This window comes from Crotalus tigris, unplaced genomic scaffold (genome assembly GCF_016545835.1).
Source record: "Crotalus tigris isolate CLP2741 ecotype Arizona unplaced genomic scaffold, ASM1654583v1 scf7180000018330.590113, whole genome shotgun sequence".
NCBI lineage: Eukaryota > Metazoa > Chordata > Lepidosauria > Squamata > Viperidae > Crotalus > Crotalus tigris.
In genome coordinates, this window is record NW_024096945.1 from 275,537 (window position 1) to 292,652 (window position 17,116).

General features: G+C 42.7%; 1 protein-coding gene across 5 annotated transcripts in view; it reads right to left on the reverse strand.

The window, feature by feature from the left end:
* ACACA (acetyl-CoA carboxylase alpha) overlaps positions 1–17,116 on the reverse strand; it is a 268,972-nt gene that overhangs the window by 78,333 nt on the left and 173,523 nt on the right. For all 5 annotated transcript variants that reach the window (XM_039350417.1, XM_039350415.1, XM_039350416.1 and 2 more), the window contains 3 exons: positions 4,762–5,031; positions 3,289–3,386; positions 895–1,015 (listed from right to left, as the gene is read on the reverse strand). In XM_039350417.1, the coding sequence (XP_039206351.1) occupies positions 895–1,015; positions 3,289–3,386; positions 4,762–5,031 (489 nt within the window). The remainder of the gene's footprint in view (positions 1–894; positions 1,016–3,288; positions 3,387–4,761; positions 5,032–17,116) is intronic.

Below are 17,116 nucleotides of genomic sequence, written 5' to 3' on the forward strand. Positions count from 1 at the left end.
AAAGATAAAGGGGAAGGAAGGAAGGAGGAGGGAGGGAAGAATGGAAGGAAGGAGGGAGGGAAGGAAGAAAGGAATATGTGACAGATGGAAAAAAGAACGTAAAGATAAAGGGGAAGGAAAGAAGGAGGGAGGAAGGGGGAAGGAAGGAAGGAGGGAAGGAAGGAAGGAGGGAAGGAAGGGAGGGAGGGAGGGAACGTGACAGATGGAAAAAAGAACATAAAGATAAAGGGGAAGGAAGGAAGGAGGAAGGAGGGAGGGAAGGATGGAAGGAAGGAGGGGGGAGGGAGGGAAGGAAGGAGGGAATGAGGGAGGGAGAGAAGGAAGGAAGGCTAATAATAAATAATTCACAATTTATTTCCCCAAGGGGAGGAGTACAGTGGAAATCGGCCCAATAAATGACTTGTCAATAAACTCTGAATGCTGAGCCTTGCCAAACTTATTCCAGCCTGAACGAGACTCCAAGTCTTCAAATGATCTGGCTGGCTATGTCCTGCCAAGGGAGCCCCTGTCGCACAATCTCCCCAAAACAAAATGGGAACGGCCCTTTCTGATCTCATCACATCCAGTCCGCCTCATAACCATCCTGCAAAGACCTTCTTAGCCTCTCCCACGGCTCCATCTCTTCCTTAAGTGAGACCCACATGGGAAACGGCACAGATGGGAAGAAGGGCTCTGCCAAAGCTGCCACTGCTTTTCACGTGGCATCTTGGAGGTCTATACAGCTCTCTGCCAGAAGTGGCGTGAGTAGTAGGCGTCTGCTGGTGGGGCCAACACTTGAAAGGCCCTGCTGATCGCAGCTGCTCCAATCTAGGAGTACGAAGCCAATGAAGGCCTTATCTTCCTTACCTTCTCCCCTCCTAACCTCCCCATCCCACCTCACAATTATGGATTTACCAAGTTAATTGTGATGATTTCTTCATAAGCAAGGGATGATTCTCCAGCAATCATGCCAGATCCTCTCAGGTTCTCAGTCCCCAGGCCATCTTCTTTTCCAATAATATCTGTAATTTTATACCTGATACAGAGTGGGAGGAAAGGTCAGGGAGCAGAAGAGAAAAAAAACACCCACAAATGTCATATTTGGCACTAAAATACTAGTAGTTCCTAGCTGGATTACTATATAGCATTCAACTACTCACATCTTCCTTGTTGGTCTCCTATGGATATTTAATATCTAAATATAATAACCTTCATTATATTCCAAAACCAACAAACAAAAAGAAACCAAAACAAACCAATACAATTCAAAAATATAATCTTTCTCTCTCAGGTTAGCCCAAATCAGGGATAGGCAACCTTGGCTCTTTTATGACTCATGGACTTCAACTCCCAGAATTCCTGAGCCAGCATGACTCAGCATGAAACCTCTCCCTTTCTCCTCAGCATGGCTGGCTCAGGAATTCTGGGAGTTGAAGTCCACGAGTCATAAAGAGCCAAGGTTGCCCACTACTGATCTAGTCCAGGAGTAGACAACCTTGGCTCTTTTATGACTCGTGGACTTCAACTCCCAGAATTCCTGAGCCAGCCATGCTGAGGAGAAAGGGAGAGGTTTCCATGCTGAGCCATGCTGGCTCAGGAATTCTGGGAGTTGAAGTCCATGAGTCATAAAAGAGCCAAGGTTGCCTACCCATGGCCCAAACAGTGCATTACAGGCAGTCCTCGACTTATGACCACAATTGAGTCAAAAATTTATATTGCTGAGACAGTCGTTAAGTGAGTTTTACCTCATTTTATGACCTTTCTTGCCACAGTTGTTATGTGAATCATTGCCGTTGTTAAATTAGTAACAGTTATTAAGTGAATCTGGCTTTCCGATTGACTTTGCTTGTCGCAAAAGGGGATCAGGTGACCCCAGGACACTGCAACCGTCATAAATGTGAATTAGTTGCCGAGCATTCAAATTTTGATCATGTGACCGTGGGAATGCTGCAACGGTCGTAAGTATGAAAAAGGGTCATAAATCACTTTTTTCAGTGTCGTCGTAACTTTGAACGGTCACTAAATGAACTATTATAAATCAAGGACTATTTGTATACCATCACAATTTTTGAATCAAGGTACTTCAAATGTACTAATTTAAAGAATGCATAAAAAAAATCTGGGACACATTACTCCTAGGGAATTTATATTTCCATGATATTCACACCAGTTTTATCCACAAAATTGTGGCCATGGCAGCCCACAGTCATGTGATCATGTTTTCTGATGCTTCCTACCAGCTTCCCCAAAAGCAAAGTCATTGGAGAAGCCTGCGGGAAGTCGGAAGTTGCTCCTGCTGCTTTTTCGCCTGCTCATTATGTTTATCTGTTTAAGTTAAATAAAACATTGACTTATCATTGAAGTTCTTTTGCCACTACAATTATTTTTCTCCTTATAATATAATCTTAGATGATTACAGTAAACAAAATGGGGTAAAAATATAGTCAGCCTGAAATGTAATGTTCGTTCTAAAATATAATGTTTCTCAAACTTCTCTACCTTTGTCTCTAGCACAGGGGTATCAAACTCAATTTCATTGAGGGCCGCATCAGCACCGCGGTTGCCCTTGGGGGGCCGGGTGGGTATGGCCAGGGTGGGTGCGGCCTACTGGGTGGGCGTGGATGGAGTGGGTGTGGCCTATTGGGTGGCATGGCCAGCTCTACATCGTTCGCATCAAGGGTGCCTGTGGGAGCCTGGGCAGGAGTGGGACAGATCTGAGGGTCTCTGGCAGAAGGGGGTGGGACCGGGGCAAGCACCAAGGCACGGTCCATTTCTTCATTCCTCACAAAGGGTGACACTTCCCCGGCATGCACCCAGGGGGCGTGGCCGACACAGCAGGGGCTGATTCCTCGCTGTTTCTAGACGGCCTTGTGGAGCTAAGACTGAATGCATTTCAGCATAGATGGCCACCACAAAATTGTACATTGGCTCCCGGCCAGCCTGGGCCAGGGCCAAGGCAGTGGGGGCCGTTCCCTCACTGTTTCCAGGATGGCTTCGCGGGCCACATGAAACCACTTCGCGGGCCGCATCTGGCCCCCGGGCCTTGTGTTTGACATGTCTGCTCTAGGATAACCCCAAGTCCACAAGTTTTTAAGTTTGAAAAACACTGCTCTACAATATGTTTGTATGCATGTATGTGTTTGTATGTTGTAGTCACCTCCTCTCTTTCTGACAGAATTGTTTGGATTGCTATTTTGCCACCTCCACCAAAATGGGCATCTGCTGGAAAGTCCTGAATTGAAAGAGCACAGCAAGGCTGCAACTTTTGAACTGAACAACTCTGATTATGAGACTTTTAGAGTTACATACCTTGATTCTCCTCCATCTTCCACATGTTCACAATGTACTGAGTTCAAGGCACTAACTTTCTTATAATCTTGAGGAGTTAGGTATAGATACTTGAATCCCTGCAAAAAGGAAGGGGTGAAGTAAAGGTAAGAATAGCATAAAGGAAGTTCTGCTAGTCTTATCCCAAACCTACACTGCACATCTAAATAACAATATTTGGTAAAGAAATACATCTGTTAAAACAGAGGTCACCAATCTTTCTCAGTTGGCGGACCGGAGGGAAAGGGAGGGGGAACCATTTTACACGGGCGTGCGCGTGCGTGCAAGTGCATGGGGCTGCAAGCACACGTGTGATGAAAACAGGGCGGAGCTGGCACTTGCATAATACTCGCTAACCCTACCCCATTTTTGCACAGTACAACACCCCATTTCCGTGCCCCACAGCACGGCAACACTTTTTCTGCAACGTGGCGGTGGCCCATTTTTGCGCCCCGCAGCGTGGCAGCATCCCATTTTTGTGCCCCAAGGTATGGTGGCAGCCCGTTTTTCACCCCATGGCACGGCAGTGTCCCGTTTTTGCGCCCCGTGGGTTGGCATCCTGTTTCCGTGCTCCATGGCTGCAGCGCCAGCATGAATGGGGGAGTGCGCGCACACATGTGCACGCACTGGCCAGCCTGTCATATGGCCCAGTGGCCAGAAGGCCATGGCCCACTCCTGGGCCGTGGCCCACAGGTTGGGGACCCCTGTGTTAAAATAACTATACATGATTTGTGGATGCAAATGACGTTAAAGAGGCTTTTAAAATTCACGAGATTAACTGAACAATAGCGATTTCAGTTCTGCACTAAAAACAAACTAGGTTTCTAATTCTCCTTGTGATTATATGAAAGTGCAGGTAGTCCTCGACTTACGACCACAATAGAGCCAAACTTTCCACTGCTGAGCAAGACAGATAAGTGAAAATTTGCCCCATTTTACAACTTTTCTTGCTACAGTTAAATGAATCGCTGCAGTTGTTAAATTAGTAACCGGGTTGTTAAGTGAATCTGACTTCCCCATTGAGTTTGCTCGTCAGAAGGTCGCAAAAGGCGATCACATGACCTAGGGACACTACAACTATCATACATACATGCCAGTTGTCAAGTGTCTGAATTTTGACCATGTGACTACGGGGATGCTGCAATGGTTGTTAAGTCTGAAAAATGGTCCTAAGTCATTTTTTTCCAGTTCCACTGAACCTTCGAACTGTCACTAAATGAATGATTGTAAGTCAAGGTCTACCTGTACTAATTCTGCTTATACGACTAGACTACAGTCAACTTTCCTGACTCCTTGGATGCAACTCTTGAAAGTAGCAAGGTGTCTTTTGTGCACCTACATGCATGTGCACACACCCAAGAGAATGAGAGAAATGTATTTTAATTTAAATTACTTTTCCTCTCTGAAAACTCATTCCAACCCCCACCATCATACCATGCTTCCAAAGATCCTTACCTTATAGGGGTCGGCTGGATCTTCCCATGCGACATGGAACATGTGACGAATTTCTTCAGCCAAGCCAATCCTGGCCCCGCTGTTGGCAGCGACATAAACCCGGGGGATACCTTGCACCCGAGCCAGCTCTGAGGCTCTGAGAAAAAGCAAGTCTTCTTGGGGGCCGAAAGACCCGATCTTATATGTGATGTCATTGCTAATGACAACGACGTCTCGGCCATCTGGATACTCAGGAGACTTGAGAGTCATGCGCCAAGCCACCATTCCAATCTGCAAAAATGAGAATGGTTGATGTTGCATTATAGATTACTGCTAGGATTAGAGCATTGTTTTTCAAACTTGGGAACTTCCAATTGTGTGGACTTCAACTCCCAGAATTCCAGGCCAGCGTGCCTTAAAATGGGTTTCTCCAATCCGCATGCTTTAGGATGGCTGGACTTCAACTCCCAGAATTCCCCAGCTAGCATGCTTTAAATGGGTGGACTTCAACTCCCAGAATTCCCCAGCTAGCTATGGATTTGATTGTTAGTATAGTTGGGTAATGTTAGTTAGATTATGATTGTTTATTTGTAACCCTGTAATCAGCTCTGGGAAGTGGGGGGAGGGGGGGAGGGATTTGGGATATATATTGGATAAAAATTTTAAAACTTTTAATAAAAAAAAGGATGGGTGGGCTTCAACTCCCAGAATTCCCCAATCAGCATGCTTTAAGATGGGTGGACTTCAACTCCCAGAATTCCCCAGCTAGCATGCTGCACTGAGACAAAGAGACCCCAGTTCAGGAAGCAGAAGTTTTTAGAACAGCATCTGCATTTTGTAAACTTATTAGTAAGCAAGGTCAAAGTAGAGTATATAAGCTTGGATTCAAGGAGGACAGAACAAAGCATTGATTTAATTCCAATCTAAGTACAATCAGGTTGCATTAAACTAAAAAAAAAAAAATCAAGTGGAGCTGAACTCCTGGTGACTTTACAGACACATCCATGTAGATTTCTTACAGTAGTAATAATATCAATAATATTTGTCATTGTTTTGTTGGTTGCTGTTGTTTTCAACTTTCCAATTCAGTCTACAACACTAAATTTCCTCTCCCATCCAAGTAGTAAGGCCTGACCTGCTTAGCATCCAATCCCAGACATTGTCAACTATGGGACCAACTCAAAGACTCATTGACACTGAAGGATTCAAGCTACGCAACAGAAGTTTGTGCTGGTACTGAGAAATCTGAGTAGACAGAACTAAGAATAAAGGTTTATTGTATGCAATTAAAGATCCTGAGCTATAGCATAAAGCAAAGTTGAAATTTGTTTCCCTTCCCTCTAGGAAATAAGTTTCAATAGACTCACCGGGATTGGTTTACATGATTGCTCTATAGATCTATTGTGAGATGTGAACATGAGGCATTTGCTAAAAGAAACATCCCAAAACCTAGTTCTATCAAAACTAGAGCAGGGCTTTTCAACCAGTGGTACGGGTACCACCTGTGGTACATTGGCACCTGGCAGGTAGTATGTGACCATCCTAGAAAAGGGGTAGCGGGGGAGGGGAATGAGCTGAACCGGTGGCAGCACGGCACAAGCCTGAGCGAGAGATGGCTGGAGCTGCAGGGCTGTCAGGACTCAGAGAAAGCGCCAGGATCAGCGCCAGGCTACAGCTGGAGCTCGGCGCTGATCCTGGTGCTTCTGCTGAGCCCTGAAGAAGCACCAATCAGCTGGAAAGCAGCCCTGATCCTGGTGCTTCTGCTGAGCCCAGAAGAAGCACCGATCAGCTGGAATGTTGCAGCATCTCCAGGGTCTTGTGATTTACATTCAGATGCTTGGCAACTGATTCATATTTATGATGGTCACAATGTCCCAGGGTCATGTGAAGTGACCAAAACCTGCTGCAACCACCCAGCAGATGGGGGGGGGGAATAAAAACCAAACACCCCTCACCCCATCCCTGCTGCCAATCCTCAACAGAAATGCTCACAACAATGGAAACGTCGGACAGGAGGAAGAGCGTCGCTGGGTGGGCAGTCAGATGTCTTACTCGACTGTGGCTTGGGGGGGGGCACTTTTTTCAGTGCCACTGTAAGTTCAAACAGTCACTAAACAAACTGTTATAAGTTGAGGACTATCTGTACTTTATCATTTTTTTCCTGAACAGGGGGTTGGACTAGAAGATCTCCAAGGTCCCTTCCAACTTTACTATTCTATTCTATTCTGTTCTGTTCTGTTCTTTTCTGTTCTATTCTATTCTCAACAAAGATTCTATTCTAATCTAGTTTAGTCTAGTCTAGTCCAGTCTGACCTATCCTATCCTAGTCTAGTCTATTCTCAATAAAGATTCTATTCTATTCTATTCTATTCTATTCTATTCCACTCCATTCCATCACATCTCCAGCTGGTGTACAACAATGTAGACATAAAAAGATCATACCACTCCTTCTCCTGAGACCTCCATATCACAGTATCCCTAAGATGGCAATCGAAATGTCATCTCCAGATTCTCCACACCCTCGCAATTTGCACAGTGGTAGATCGCACAACAGACCTGTTTTAACAGACCTAACAGAATGGAGTAGGATCACTGAGGACAAGGCTTTCCTTGACATTATCCAGTGCCATGCGGTGCCCAGATTTAACCAGCCCTTTGACTTCTGTGATATTTTTATTCAATCACAAAAAAATAAGAGAAAAAAAGCTATTCTCCCAGATAATCTTTTGGTGGCATTTCTATCATTAACACAGCAAAAATTAAAAAAAAGTTAAAAATGGGGGGGAGGGTAGATCGGGAAAAAGTAAGAGGAAATATTGCCTCTAAAGAAGGGAACTGCTTTTCTTCTTTCTGAGTATGCTGGTGAAATGATATGGGCCATTGTATTTTCAGAAGAAGTAGGGCCATTATTTATTATTTTCCTGTAGAAACCCATTTGGCCTGTAAGGTCTCACTGGCCAGCACTGGGGGTGGGGGAGGAATCAAAACCAAATGAATTATTCACAAGCTCCGATCAGAAGCAATCATTATTTCTGATGTTTCAAACTGTGATTAGGGCTCGGTGGTGGGGAAGACATTGATTCCCTGGATAACAAACGGCAGTTCGGAATAGCATGGGTGAGAGAGAGGAAGAAGGAAGGAAGAAAGATACTTAACGTTCAGCCTGTATTCTGGGGTGTATATAATTTTTCACATACGTTCCCAGTCAATACCCACCCACTGGAAACGGCAGCTTAAGGGACACGATAGCCAAAGCTTCAGATAATCATGACACTCACTGTAATGTCATGCACAGTTGAAACGAACTGAAATTATTCCAAGAACACCGTCTTTGGATTGTGCTCAAAGTTATAAGAGTGTGTGAAGCTGATATAGTAAATTTCAGCAGGAGGAAAATGGCCCCTGAACCAGGGAAATATTACTGTTCTGTACACAAAAGCACTTTTTAAAATATTTTCTGTCTGTCTCTCTCGTCTCTGTTTCTCTATCTCTTTCTCTTTTCTATCTATCTCTGTCAATCTCTCTCTCTTTCTCTCTCTCTCTCCATCCATCCATCCATCCATCCCTCCATCCATCCACCTGATGTTGCTTACAAATTGTTCAACCTCTTAAGTATAGTGCTAGATCAGATTAAAGGTCCTTTTTTGCACATTAGCCTGTTCCTGAAACTCTCCCCCACTCTATGCACACACAATTACAAAGAGTTAGTTAAGTTGTAATATATTTGATTTGTATTTTTCAATTTGCATGCAACTTCAGTCAGGAATGGCTTACATTTTAAGGTTAAAAGAACAGTATAAACAAAATAAATACAAGAACTGCCCCTAAACAGCTATATAGAACATCAGGGAGGAGAATTGGAACCCTAAATAAATAATCAAAGACCAAAAGTTACTATCAGACAGCAGATTATTTTATTTTATCCCAATCCTGCTGAAAACTCAGTTATTACAGCTTTACAAAAGCACAACTGAGTCAGGGATGTATAGACTTTGGAAGGAAAGCTGTTCCGCAGCAGTTTCTGATTTTTGAAGCATGTCACTAAGCTACTGGAGATAAAATTAATTCTATACATCTATATATTATAAAGCCAATTTGTCTGGCACCAGGCACCAGTCTAGAAAGCAGGAAACTGTGAGTTTTAAGTCCTGCCTTTGTCATGAAAGCTGATTGGATGACTTTGGGCCAATCAGAAAAAGATTGTGAGTTCTTGTCACGCCTTAGTCATGAAAGCCAGCTGGATGACTTTGGACCAGTCCTTGTTTCTCAGCCTACCCCACCTCACAGGATCGTTGTGGTGGGGGAAATAGAAGAAGGAAGGTATGTTGGATATGTCCGTAGTCCTGCGTTATTTATAAAAACAATAAAGGCAGAATACAAACAAACAAACAAATATCATCCATTTAGTGTCAACATCAGCCTTAGGAATTTGCATCCAGGAGAACCATTTTCAGGACCTGGCAATCTGGAGCACAGTTTTTTTAAAGTTACTTGTTAGAGGATAAATAGATATAACTGGTAGCACAAAAAAAAAAAAAAAAAAAAACCCAGATTTTTAAAGGACATAAGATCAAGCAGTTACGTGACCTTAAATACAAGCCTCTGTACCAAAGGACTGAAAAATGGACCATATGACATGAGGCTTATTTTTTTTAAAGATCCATGAACAATCCAGGAAACCACAGGCCATTTAAACTGAAGTCTGTTCTGGGAAAATTGATGAAAAGTGGTATTCTGGATCCAAGGGTCAAACCTGTCAAACAATAAGTAGTTTCTAAAAAGGTAAGTTTATTTCAGTAACCTTTCAAAGCACTTTAGCTGTGTCGAGAGGTGCATGGATAAGGGGGCTCCAACAAATGTTACAGGTCATCCTCCACTTACAAAACTGTTCATTTAGTGACCGTTCGAAGCTACAAGGGCACTGAAAAAAGTGACTTATGGCTGTTTTTTACACGTGCAGCATCCCCGTGGTCACGTGATCAAAATTCAGACGCTTGGCAACTTTCTCATATTTATGTCAGTTGCAAAGTCCTGGGTCATGTGAATACCTTCTGCAACCTTCTGACAAATAAAGTCTACGGGAAAGCCAAATTCACTTAACAACCGTGTTACTAACTTAACAACTGCAGCGATTCACTTAACAGCTGTGGCAAGAATGGTCGTAAAATGGGACAAAAGTCACTGTACAGCTGTCTTGCTTAGCAACAGAAATTTGGGGCTCCATTGTGGTCGTATGTTGAGGACTACCTGTATTTATCTAGAGTCTAGACCAGTGGTTTTCAACCTGTGGGTCGGGACCCCATTTGGGGTCGAACGACCATTTCATGGGGTCGCCAAACAACGCAGTCCGTCATTTTTTTCCCCTTTTCCTTAGCTGTGCTACTCCCTTTTATTCTATCGGTTTTTGAAAGCCAATAGAATAGACTCTCTTGAATAGAGTCTAATTCTATTGGCTTTCAAAAGCCAATAGGAATTGTCCAGGCTGTCTCTGCCGTGCTGAGCCCGCCAAAAGTCCCATTCTGCAAATGGTGCTGCACCAGTTGAGTAGTCCTCGACTTACAACCGGTTGAGTAGTCCTCGACTTACGACCAGTTGAGGGTCGTGGCATTAAAAAGGTTGAGAACTACTGGTCTAGATTATTTAAAAGTGAGGGTGACAAGATTCCCTATCAAGACTGCTTAGGAAATCTAGACACCATAAAGGAAGAAAACCTATATTGGGGATTTCTAGCTAGATAATAATAATAGTACTAACAATAACAACAACAACAACAATGGTGATGGTGATGGTGAAATATCATTTGCCTGCAAACAAGAACTGGTGGGACCATAAAATAGAGAAAGTCATAGAAAATGAAAATGTTAAATTGCTCTGGGACCTGCAACATAATACCCTGGACTTAACAATTGTCGATAAGAAAAACAAAAAAGTATGGATAGTGGACGTGGCAGTGCCTGGAGACAGCAGAATAGACGAGAAAGAACTGGAGAAGATAACAAAATACAAAGACCTACAAATAGAAATAGAATGACCAATAGTAATAGGCGCCTTGGGTGCAATCCCAAAACAACTGGAGCACCACTTGAACACCATCATTGGCATTGACAAATTCGCCATTAGTCAATTGCAAAAAGCGGCCTTACTAGGAACTGCTTCCATCCTGCGACGATATCTGTATACCATCAAACATCCACATCTGCCTATCCCAGGTCCTTGGGAAGGACTCGATAGGTAGACAAAATGCCAAATCCAGTCTGAACACTTGGCTGACTGTGCGATGATCAATAATAATAATAATAAAAAAGATTAGGAGTTATCTTCAAGAAAAAGATCTGTCCTTGAATTCTGTTCTTTAATCTCGTTGCTCTATATAACAATTGCAAATCAGTTTATTCCATATTTGGCAGGAGCCCCGAGGTGGTCATGTTTGCTGACAACAACTTATTATTCACGGGAGTTAAAAATAGAGATGGTGAAAGACTCTGGACTTGGAGCACAGACCTTTAAAAGGCAAACCGAACGGAATGTAAGCAAGCACAACATGATGGATGCTGGATCAAAATCTCTTTACTTATTTGTAGTTGAGATCTGAATTAGTAACGACAGGAGGCAAGAAAATGGCAAAGGGTGGGGGGGAAGGAGGGGAGGAACCAAACATCATACTGGAGGTCACTGGCAAAGAGAAATTAAATAAATAAATAAAATGTGTGTTTTTACAAGTCGTCCTCGACTTATGACAAGTGTGCCCTTGATTGCAGCCGTAAGTCAAGGCATCACGTTAATAGATCAATTTTCTCACATTTTTTTTTGCAGTGGTCCTTGAGCAAACACTGTGGTCACGAAGTGAGGACAGTGGTCATTAAGTGCATGGATTTTCCCCAATGGGTGCTTTTTGCCAGAAACTGAAAACAAAGGCCGGGAACCGGCAAAAAGTCACAAAAGGAGTCCTGTGATTGATTGCAGGAAGCTGATAACAGCCGTAAAATTGCCAAGCATCCAAAATGCAATCATGTGATCGTGACCGTGACGGGTGCAGCCATCGTAATTTTGAAAACAGGACATAAATAGCTTTTGGGAGAGGGTCTATCGTAATTCCAAATAATTGTTAAGCAACAAGTTGTAAGTTGAGGACTACCTCCGTAGTGGGATTCAAATACCTAAACATCCGGTTCTCTGCGTGGATGCAGGCCTGGACCTCCGAGGCCTAGAATGGACTTCCGGAAGTGACATCCATGCACTTCCTGTGGGCTGTCATGCAATCCCTTTTTGCAAAGTCCACGGGGAAGCCAGTTTCACTTAACAACCAGGCTACTAATTTAACAAGTGCAATGACTGACTTAACAGCTGTGGCAAGAGTTGTAAAATGGGGCAAAATTCACTGAACAACTGTCTTGCTTAGCCACGGAAATTTAGGGCTGAATTGTGGTCGTAAGTCAAGGACTACCTTTTTTGAAGGTTTTGAATGTTGGTATTGGAAAAGATTCCCGAGAATAATGTGAGCAGCCAAGAAAACTAAACAATGAACAACTCAACCCAATGTTTCATTCAAAGGTACAAATGACTAGACTCCAATTATCCTATTCTGGACACATTTTACACGAAGATCCAACTCTCTGGTGAAAAATCGGACACTGGGAAAGGTGGAAGGAAAGAGAAGAAAAGGACAACCAGCAGTAAGGTGGAGGGACTCATTTACTATAGGACAGTGATGGCGAACCTTTTAGGAGCCCCCGATCCACCCCCTGCCCCGCCCTCGCTCCGCCCCCACTCCACGTGCCCGCAGGGCCACTCACCGCCTCCAGGGCCCACCGCAGATCACCCAGCAGCACCATGGTAGCCACGCCCTCTGCCCGTGCCCCACAGCATCAGGAGGGGGTCACGGGGGGAGGCAAGGCTGGGGCAATGGCACGTGTGCCCACAGAGAGGGCTCTGAGTGCCGCCTCTGGCACCCGTGCCACAGGTTCGCCACCACTGCTATAGGAGAAAGAGTGGCAGAACCTGGAGGCGGAGTTAAAAGAGGGCTTAGCCTAGAATCCCTATGTAGCCACAAGCAGACTAAAACCAACCCCCTTTAAATTCTGTGGACCCTTATCTAACTCCAAGCAGGTGCTAAGTTGAGAAGATTCCTATGCATAGGCATGAGAAGCAATAAATAATATTAATTGGATGGCATGTGTGGACATGATTTTTCGCACCTAACAGTTATAGAAGTGATGGGTAACCATTGGAAGACCTGAAGGATCTGGTTGGGAACTGATCCATCTGGAGAAAATGTATCTATCTGGTCACAAGCATCCACACAGACCTGATGGCATATAAACATCATCATCATCATCATCATCATCATCTACACCAGTGATTCTCAACCTTTCTAATGCCGTGACCCCATAATACAGTTCCCCATGTTGTGGTGACCCCCAAGTGGGTGTGGCCACCAATAAGAGGGAGTAGGACAGCTAGGGAAAGGAGAAAAAAATGGCGGACAGGATGGTTTGGCGACCCCCGTGAAATGGTCGTTCGACCCCAAATGGAGTCCCAACCCACAGGTTGAGAACCACTGATCTACACCAAAGGCACTCTGGACAGTGAAGCAAGATAAAAACACAGTACAATTATCAAGATCACTAAAAAAGAAAAAAGAAAGAAAAATATCACAAGATTGAGGCCCCAATAAAATCCTCCGCACTCATAGATCACACAGAGCTCCATTATCCAAGGTCCCAATCAAGCTGCTACTATTGTAGTGTCTTTCCAGAAATCTATGGCACAAATGCATTTAGAATATTATGAATCTTTTTGGTCAATGAAATTCAAAAGGATATTGTGAAGTTGGAAAAGAGAAAGAAGAGCAATCAAAATGGCTAAGGGGTTGGGCCACGTCTCTTATTAGAAAAGGTTGTCGTATAATCCAGGGGTCCCCAACCCCAGGGCTGCAGACCGGTACCGGTCCATGGCCTGTTAGAAACCAGGCCATATACCTGGAGATGAGCGTTGCATAAGCAAAACTATGCATGCACAGGAGCTAGGTTGTGTGCTCCTCCTCCCCTCGTGGTCTATGGAGAAATTATCTACTACGAAACTGGTCCCTAGTGACAAAAAAGGTGGGGATCGCTGGTATAATCCACATGCTCAGAGCAACTGATAAATACTATGGATTGTATTCTCAGAGGGACTTCCAGGTAAGAAACAGTGAAATGGTTAGAAGTGGAACAGATAACCACAGCAGAATGAAAGGCTGCTGAGTGGATTGGCTCTTCATAATTCCTCTCCAGACAAGGAGAGGAGTTAAGATTGCCCACAAATTCTCCAAACAGTTGCTCCTCACAAGGACGTCACAAGACAGTGGTCTTCAGAGGGTTTAGTACTCTGTGAGATAAGGGAATAGACACCTTGCAAATAGACAGCTGGCACCTTTAAGGATACTGGATTTGTATAATTTCTAATCACTTTTGGATATTGCTTGTTAACTGATTTTCTGCTGTTAGGAACTTTGGGTCAAAGTTTTATACCATCAAATGAGTTTCCCTCAATCCTTAGAGAAATAAATTTTAAATACAAGATTAAGGACCAAAAAAAATATATTTTGGAATATACAGTAAAAGGGCTTTTTGAAAGTTAAAAATGCACTAAGGGTCCAGATGGATTTGAAATATGATTTTGGAATTAATCTTTAGAATCCTTCCCATGGGAAAATGCTTTGTTTAGAATCCTCTTTTTAAAACCCACAGTTGAAAAGACTTTGAAAGTTGGACACTAGAGGGAACTAGAGAGAACTAAAGGTTACAATTAAAGGAGAAGAACAATTAAATTTGACTCACCAATACAGAATGAAGCAAAATATTTTTAACATTGGATATACTGTACTGAAGGTTGTTTTTGAAGAATGGATTAAGAAATTAATTATAAAAGTGCCTATCTCTATAAATAGACTGTTTAAAAGATGTTATGAAAAATGTAATAAGTTATATCTGGCACGATGGAGATTGATTTGAAAGTGGATTTTAAAATCACAAGGCTACAAGAATGATATGGTAAAAGATGCTACACTGGACATAAAAAAAGCCATCTGATACATTAATAACTAGGGGGGGTTATTCAAATAACAAACTAAGAGAATAACCCGGATAATGCTGGATTTACAAAAGAGGCTTGTTAAAACTTTGAAGAATTTTGTGAGAAGGGGCAAAACAAAAAATGAAAAGAAATGAGGTTCTAAGATAGAATATTAAAAGTAAAAGGAAAGTATATAAAACTGGTTTATTTGATCAAGATTAAACACATATATTGTTATCTCTAATTATTGTTAATCGATTTTTGCTGACTGGGACTGAACAATGATATTGAGATAGAATACGAGAAGAAGAAATCATTTGTTGTATTTTAAGAAAAGTTAATGTCACTAAAATTGTTTACACTTGTGATGAAAGAGAAGTCACTTCTCTCTATATTAATTTTCCTATCTTTACTTATATTTGCATTTTTTTCTTCCTTTTCTATTTTTTTCTTTCCTGCACGTTTTATTTTTTCATTTTGATTCTTTTCCTTCTTCATATTAGTTTTTATCTTTTTAATTGTTAATTTTTAATAGAATTGTCATTAAAATAGATACTACTCCCAGAGGAAGAACTACTTAGCTGACCTAAGTGATGGCTAACTCAAGATGGCCGCCATTACGGCGCAATCAAAGTTCTGCCGTGTTTCAATTTGCAAATTTTAAAAAGCAGAGCTTTCACTGCACTGTGGTGGCCACCATCTTGACTTTTTGGCCCACACCCTGCACGCACCACAGCCTAACCTGCTCCATGTTCACAAACCAGTTCAGGGTGAGCATCTTAGAGCCATTCTCTCCTTGGACCCAGCTTGGAAAGTCAGCACTGGGGTGTCGCTTCCATTCATTCCAGGAATAAACCATTTATTCTCATCCAGGAAAGGCACTTTAATGCCAGAACGTGCCATGAAGGAGATGGCCTAGCAGAGGATCAATTATGAGAGCGCTCTCTCTCTCTCTCCCACCAGCCCCCACTCCCCATTTAAGCCCGAATTGCTGCAAAGGAAGAAGAGTGACACCTAATGTTGAAAAGGAAGAAAAAGACCACCCACTGAAATTGGGTTGAGCCACCGTTTTTTGCAGCCACGGTTGGTTGTCCTTGCAAAGATGGGAATAATTGAAGACTTTTAAGGGCAATTTACTCACGATCCGTTCTGATTGTCAGCGATGTCTGCTTTCCACCTTAGCCATCTATATCTACATGAACCCTAAATGGTCACACGGAAAGGCCTATCAGTAGGTCTGGCGGTTGACAAAATCCACCAGTGGGTTCCAAAATCCATTCGTCACATTTAAGCAACCAAAGCAGAACCTTCCAGGGGGAACTAGAGACGCGTCATCTATATGTTATTTGCAAGTTCATTAAAGACAGGCTGGTCTTCCTGCAATCAAACCCCATTCAGGGAGGTTTCAGAGGGCAGATCAAAAAAGGATACTGTGCTGACAGAGGCAAAAATAAGAAAGATCTTTAGGGGGAAAACTCTTAACGTGTGGATGGAGGTTAAGAACAAGGAAGACCGAAACTAAAATAATCCAAAGACGACGGAGCAAATTTTCGTAGATGGACAGGAACACAACATTCTGAGAAAGGACACAGTCAGCCAGAATACTCTTTGCTGCATCGCTTTATTGCGGCTTCCAGCCCTTTAGAGAAATGACTGCAGGTAGTCCTCGACTTATGACCGTTTGTTTAACAATGGTTCAAAGTTTCAACGGCCTCGGTAAAAATACCAGTCAATTTAAAAGAACACTCATGGACAGCAACATTTTTCACCCCGCACATCTTTACAAACCCCAATTAACTCAGAAAAGTAAAAAAAAAAAAAGAGTCTAGAAACGTTAGCCACACTCAGTCTGAAGATAACCCTGTGGAGTAGTGGGGGAACTACAGATGGATGGCAGATGGATGGCACCCACTGCAGCCTTAATTTTTTTTCTCTCTCTCTCTCTTTCTGAATGGGCATTCAAACTGCCTAATTTTAACTGTTTAGTGTCAGAAACAGTCCAGTAAAACAGGCTAAAGGTAAAATAAATTATCGAAAAGTAATTGTTCTATTCAAGTGCACAGATAGACACAAACACATCCACAAAAAAACAAGCATAAATATGAAAAAAAATTAGGCTTCATTGACAGAGGGAGAGAATCAAGATCACATGAAGTATTAGTATCACTTTATAATGCCTTAATAACACCACACTTGGAATACTGCATCCAGTTTTGGTCGCCACGATACAAAAATGATATTAAGACTCTAGAAACAATACAGTGAAGAGCAACAAAGATGATTAGGAAGTGGAGGCTGAAACATATGGAGAACACTTTCAGGA